Below are 7,078 nucleotides of genomic sequence, written 5' to 3'. Positions count from 1 at the left end.
AAAAAAAAAAAATCAACAAAAAGACAACCCAATTTTAAAAGGGCAAAACAGGCATGGTGGCTCATGCCTGTAATTCCAGCCCTTTGGGAGGCTGAGGTGGGTAGATCACTTGAGGTCAGGAGTTCGAGACTAGCCTGACCAATATGATGAAACCCCATCTCTACTAAAAATACAAAAATTAGCCGTATGTGGTGGCTCACACCTGTGGTCCCAGCTACTTGGAAGGCTGAGGCAGGTGTATTGCTGGAACCCAGGAGGCGGAGCTTGCAATGAGCTGAGATCATACAACTGCACTCCAGCCTGGGCAGCAGAGCAAGACTCCGTCGCAAAAAAATAAATATGAATAAAAAGGGCAAAACATCTCAAAAGATATTTCTCCAACGAACATATACAATGGCCAATTAGGACATGCAAAGATGCTTAACTCCATTAGTCATCAGGGAAGTGCAAATCAAAACTACAGTGAGATGCCACTTCATACCCACTAGGATAGCTAGAATAAAAGAGGGCATTGGCAAGGGTATAGAGAAATTGTAACCCTCACATGCTGCTGGTGAGAATATAAAATGGTACAACTGCTTTGGAAAACACTTTGGCAGTTCTTCAAAAGGTTTTTTTTTGTTTTGAGACGGAGCGTTGCTCTGTTGCCCAGGCTTGAGTGCAGTGGTGCAATCTCGGCTCACTGTAGCCTCTGCCTCCCAGGTTCCAGCAATTCTCCTGCCTCAGCCTCCTAGGTAGCTGGGATTACAGGTGTATGCCACCACGCCCGGCTAATTTTTGTGTTTTTAGTAGAGACGGAGTTTCACCATGTTGACCAGGCTGGTTTTGAACTCCTGACCTCAGGTGATCAGCCCACCTCGGCCTCCCAAAGTGCTGGCATTACAGGCGTAAGGCAATTATATGATCAGGCAATCCCACTTACGATATACCTAAGAGAAATGAACTTTGAAAATGTCATGCTAAGTGAAAGAAACCAGGCCTCAAAGACCACATATTGTCTGATTCCATTCATATGAAATAAATGTTTAGAATAAGCAAATCTATAGAGGATGGTCTTTGAGGAGAAGAATGAGCATGAATGGGGAGTGAGAAACGGTTTATTTTTGGGGCAATGAAAATGTTCTAAATGGATTTAGTGATGATTGTGCAAGTCTGAATATACCAAAAAGAATTGAATTGTGCACTTTCAAATTTTATTTTATTTGATTGAGTCGAAGTCTCACTCTGTCACCCAGGCTAGAGTGCCACCGCGCCTGGCCTGAATTGTGCACTTTAAATGGGTACATTTTATGGTGTGTGAATTGTGTCTCAATAAGGCTATTTTTTAAAGTTTGCTGGTATAGAGCCACTGTAATGTCTTATTAATCACATGCATGTCTCGTCTATGCCTTGATTCACAAAAGATTTATTTCTTGATTTCCTGGATTTACAGACCCAGTCTAGTCCAGAGTATCAATGAGGAGCAATTTCAGCTGACAAAAACTCCTATCTGTATATAGGATAAGCAAATAGTTGCCAGGCACGGTAGCTCACGCCTGTAATCCCAGCACTTTGGGAGGTCGAGGCAGGCAGATTGCCTGAGGTCAGGAGTTTGAGACCAGTCTAGCTAACATGATGAAACCCCATCTCTACTAAAAATACAAAAAGATTAGCCAGGCGTGGTGGCGTGTGCCTGTAATCCCAGCTACTTGGGAGGCTGAGGCAGGGAAATTGCTTGAACCAGGGAGCGAGACTCCATCTCAAATACAAACAAACAAAACCAAATAGTATGGTAGTCATTGATGTCTCTTCTGAATTTGTTTCTGATTGTCACCTCATAAATAGATCATTAAAATGTTTTAATCTGAAGAAATGGTAAAGATTATATACGGTTGCACTTCCATATGATTTAACTTGAAGAGTTCGTGTGGATGATAACTGCATTCCTGAATAGTCCATTCTTTGTATTCACAGTAGTTATGTCTATAAAGTTGTCGAGAACATTGAATTAGCAAAAACTGAACCATGGCTCCTGGGTGAAATACAGGGTTAGGTTCCTGTGAACCTCTGATCAACACTTGTGTCAACTGATCAGTATGTAACTTTGTTTTATGTGTGTTTCCGTTCAAGGACACCTTATTTAATATGTTTTTCTTAGAAATAATCTGCAGTATTTACAATAAAATTTCAGTGACAGTAGTTTGGTGTAATGTACTCTAGTATACTGAGATTGTACTACTTTTTTTTTTTTTTTTGAGTCAGAGTCTTGCCCTTTTGTCCAGGCTGGAGTGCAATGGCATGATCTCGGCTCACTGCAACCTCCGACTCCCAGGTTCAGACGATTCTCCTGCTTCAGTCTCCTGAGTAGCTGGGATTACAGGCGCCTGCCACCATGCACAGCTAAGTTTTGTATTTTTAGTAGAGACAGGGTTTCACCATGTTGGCCAGGATGGTCTTGAACTCCTGACCTTGTGATCCGCCCACCTTGGTCTCCCAAAGTGCTGTGATTACAGGTGTGAGCCACCACACCCGGCCTGTACTACCTTTTCATTGTCACACACAGAGTACACACATATAGTACCCATATACAGTAAACAGCATAACATACCGTACAGTTCCCACAGTAAACACGTACACTACTTCGCACACATACTGTATACGCTACAGTACAGCAATACAAATAAAGTGAAAAAGATGGAGCATCCTAAGTTTTATAAAAATATCAACTAAAATCTTATGGTTGATGGACCTGCACAATGTGGTTAAACCTCTCAACCTTGGCTTGTGCCACAGAAACCAGGGGAGGGGTGAGTGAAATTTATTCTGCAGAAGAGGAAGAGGGTGGCTGGTGAAAGTCTGGCATTTCTACGTTAGGGGTCGGCTCTTGACACTTGTTGAAGGAGTGGGCAATCTTCCCTCCCAAACTGGCTTGGGAAATTGCATTAGCCTTGCGTGCTTGGCGCTTTTTTTTTTTTTTTTTTGAGACGGAGTCTTTGCTCTGTCGCCCAGCTCTGTCGCCCAGGCTGGAGTGCAGTGGCACGATCTTGGCTCACTACAAGCTCCGCCTCCTGGGTTCACGCCATTCTCCTGCCTCAGCCTCCCGAGTAGCTGGGACTGCAGGCGCCCGCTACCACGCCCGGCTAATTTTTTTGTATTTTTAGTAGAGACAGGGTTTCACCGTGTTAGCCAGGATGGTCTTGATCTCCTGACCTTGTGATCCGTCCGTCTCAGCCTCCCAAAGTGCTGGGATTACAGGCTTGAAACACCGCGTCCGGCCGCCTACTTGGCTTTTCTGCCTGAAATCTTTAAGCATCTCGGTATAAGGGGCAAACGCAGTGGAGGCCAGGCGCTTAAATCTGAGGCTTCGATCAAGCATAGAGTCACACTCTTCCATGTCGATAAAAGTTTTTTCCAAGGCAGAACTCCATTCCAGTATTTTGGCTGCTGTGAGAGGGACAATTCTGGAAGTCTCGGGCCGACTTTCATGGCCATCCTCTTCGTCAACTCCAATGCCTTCTTTTGCCATCTCATCCAGGTCTTCATTGGTTCCACTGCCTTCTCTGCCAAAATCTCCTCCACATCTCTTTCCTTCATGTCATCAAAGCCCTCTCCACTTATCTGCTGTGCCATATGCATTATGTCTCTGACACTGTTCTTTATATTTTGTGTAACACCTTAAAAGCCTTCAAAATTCTCCACGCAGTCTGGCCAAACATTTTCCCAACAGTTATTGATAGTAGCCTGACCAATGCTCCCAGGCTGTGCCGACATAATGAATAACGTTGAGTATAGTGACCGACTTCCAATAGTCCAGCGTGGCGGTTTCCTTGTTGGTCTTGAGAGCCTCACAGGCCTTCGTATAAAGCTCCCTTGTGTAGTGTGCCTTAAACGCTTTTATTATGCCCTGACTGAGGGGTTGAATGAGAGACTTAGTGTTTGGGGGCATAAAAAGAACTTGTATGTTGGGTTGTGCATTTTCAAGTTCTTTGCAGCAATGGATTGTCGCATTATCCAAAATTAATAAAACCTTGAAGGCACCGGGCGCGGATTACAGGTTCACGCCTGTAATCCCAGCACTTTGGGAGGCCGAGGCGGGCGGATCACGAGGTCAGGAGATCGAGACCATCCTGGCTAACACGGTGAAACCCCGTCTCTACTGAAAATACAAAAAATTAGCCGGGCGAGGTGGCGGGCGCCTGTAGTTCCAGCTACTCGGGAGGCTGAGTCAGGAGAATGGTGTGAACCCGGGAGGCGGAGCTTGCAGTGAGCCGAGATCCCGCCACTGCACTCCAGCCTGGGTGACAGAGCGAAACTCCGTTAACAAACAAACAAACAAACAAAACGTTGAAGGCAAGATTTCTGCCCTGGAGATAGTGTTCAACTTCTGGGATGAAGCAGCTGTGGAACCAATTGGACATCATCCACACTTTTCTGTTCCAACTCCAGTGGACTAGCAGATGGTTCCCGTATTTCCCGTTAAGCGCTTGTGGATTTAGGGTTCTGTACACCATTAGGGGTTTGCACTTAAAGTCGCCCTTGGCATTGGCGCACAATAACAAGGGTGCATGATCCTGGCATGATTTAAAGCCAGGGGCTTTGGAGGCCGTTTGCATTATGTAGGTTCGTTTGCCAACATCCTTGTAAAATAAGCCAGTCTAATCGTCATTGAAAACCTGCTCTTCCACATAACGCTTTTCCTGTATAACACTTAGCAAGTATTTTAAAAATTCTTCCGCAGCCTTCTGATCTGCAGAACTCGCCTCACCAGCAAGTTTAACATTGTTTACCCGTATCGCCGTTTGGAAACGCGCGAGCCAGCCAGCACTCGCCGAGAAAGGTTTAGCATTTCTCTGACCCTGGGTAACGTGACCATAGATAACTTTGGCTTTCAGCCTCACAACAGTGCGGTCCACTACGTTTTTTTTTGTTTGTTTGTTTGTTTTTAATCCGTCGACATCTCATGAATCCACAAATTTAGCCGCTTTTCTATCTTTTCCATAGCTTCATCACGCACGATGTAGGTCACTTCAGCACTATCCGGAGCGGCCTCACGGACAGATCGGTGAATTTCCTTTACCTTTTTCTTGATGTACGGGATTGTCGACTCGTTAACATTGAGCTCATGGCCAACAGCACAGTAACTCATTCCTGATCGGAGCTTATCCAACACGTGGACTTTCCCGTAAGGCACGTCATTGTCTTCCTTTTGCTTAGGAACACCGGCCAGAGCTTCAGCTCTACGCTTGGGGGCCATTTTAAACACCAAAAGCACCCACAAAAAGCAGAAAAAAAGTGTCAGTAAACAGATTGCAGAAAGGACTCTTTGTTTACAGCACGGGAGGTGCAATTAGAAGGCGGGGCTTCTGCCTAGTTCAAACCTCAGCTGGAAACTTGTACCTCCGCCAACTCCAAATTTTCACCCTCTGCGCATGCCCGGGAAGAACCCCAGAAAGTACCGTGATGATTGATTTTAGGGTTACAAATACATTTTAGCAAGTAAGTGAATTTGACATTACGAACTAATGATTAATGAAGGTCACCTGTATTTCCACAGATATGTAATTTTATTTAAGCAGAGTTAGTAAATGAAGGCGGCGAGGCAGCGCCGAAGACTACAAGTCCCAGCATGCACCGCGTCCGGGCGGGTTCGGGCTCCCAGTGAGGGGCTCCGGGACGCCAGCCCGCAGGCATCGGCCGGAAGTGTCGTAAGGAAACCACGTAGTACTCTCTGCGCATGTGCAAAGCGCTATCGGGGCCGCCCTAGCTGCCGTCGTCGCTGCCGGGGCTCTATGGTCTCTCCCTAGAGCTTTGCCGTTGGAGGCAGCTGCTGCGGTCCTGGGAGTTTGACCGGCATCAAGCGGCAGCAACATGGAGGAATTCGACTCCGAAGACTTCTCCACGTCGGAGGAGGACGAGGACTACGTGCCGTCGGGTGAGCGATTCCGCCTGAGGCGAGGAGCGGATTGCCCCGCCCCTCGCCTCACGTGAGGCGCGCTCTGCCCCCACGGGCGTCGGCCCCGTGGCCCAGGTGGTCCCGGGGGCGCCCGTTCTCGAGCGTCCGCTCCCTCAGGCCCCTTATCCTCGGCCGCCCCGGCCCGAGGCGTGTGCGCGTGGCGGTTCCGTGCCGCCCGCCCCCTGGGCCAGCTCCGGCCGCCGCCCCCTCTTGCAGCGCGGGAACCGGCACTTGAACACGGCCCTGTCCCTAGGGATGCTCGTCGGTCAGCCCCGAACGACACCGCTGCTTCGGAAGTCGGGGAGGCAGTCCGAGCGTTGGAGGTTTTCTTCAGCCCTGGCCCGAGAGAGCTGCTGGCCACCACCCCGTCCAAGATAGAGCTGTCTGCTCTCCGCCTGATTGTTAGAAAGTTCTGATAGGAAGTTCCCCCTGTGATGCTTTTTGCCTTATTGTGACGTCCACCCATCCTCTTCTCTCAGAACTTTCTTTCCTTAGGGATCTCAACCCGAACGGGGCGACAATGAATCTTAACTGAAGAAACCTACCTGTTACCCCTTCTTGGTCTTTCCCAGACATACCCATCTCATTGAAAGTATCTTCACCCATTCAGATCCTCAGTTGAAAGACTAAACAAACCAGAAACAAACAGACTAACAAAACCCAACCCAGGAGTCGTCCCTATTCTCTTTGTTTAATTTCGTTATGTTCTGTTTTATTTAGTTTTTAAAGATAGGGTCTTGCTGTTGCCCAGGCTGGAGTGCAGTGACACGATCTTGGCTCACTGCAACCTCAAACTCCTGGGCTCAAGCGATCCTCCCATCTCAGCCTCTGGAGTAGCTGGGGCTACAGGTGCAGGCTGCCACGCCCGGCTAATTTTTTTTTTTTTGAGACGGAGTCTCGCTCCCTCGCCCAGGCTGGAGTGCAGCGGCGCGATCTCGGCTCACTGCAAGCTCCGCCTCCCGGGTTCACGGCTTTCTCCTGCCTCAGCCTCCCAAGCAGCTGGGACTACAGGCGCCCGCCACCGCGCCCGGCTAATTTTTTGTATTTTTAGTAGAGACGGGGTTTCACCGTGGTCTCACCGTGGTCTCGATCTCCTGACCTTGTGATCCGCCCGCCTCGGCCTCCCAAAGTGCTGGGATTACAGGC

The 7,078-nt window shown here is 48.2% G+C and overlaps 1 protein-coding gene across 1 annotated transcript in view; it reads left to right on the top strand.

Moving 5' to 3' along the window:
- Positions 1 to 5,671: 5,671 nt before the first annotated feature.
- CFDP1 (craniofacial development protein 1) overlaps positions 5,672 to 7,078 on the top strand; it is a 154,361-nt gene continuing 152,954 nt past the window's right edge. The window contains exon 1 of the mRNA XM_011976807.1: positions 5,672 to 5,911. Within this exon, the coding sequence (XP_011832197.1) occupies positions 5,848 to 5,911 (64 nt within the window). The 5' untranslated portion in view covers positions 5,672 to 5,847. The remainder of the gene's footprint in view (positions 5,912 to 7,078) is intronic.

The sequence above is a fragment of the Mandrillus leucophaeus genome, unplaced genomic scaffold, assembly GCF_000951045.1.
Source record: "Mandrillus leucophaeus isolate KB7577 unplaced genomic scaffold, Mleu.le_1.0 Scaffold17, whole genome shotgun sequence".
In the NCBI taxonomy this organism is placed as follows: Eukaryota; Metazoa; Chordata; class Mammalia; order Primates; family Cercopithecidae; genus Mandrillus; species Mandrillus leucophaeus.
This window is presented reverse-complemented; position numbering and strand designations above follow the sequence as displayed.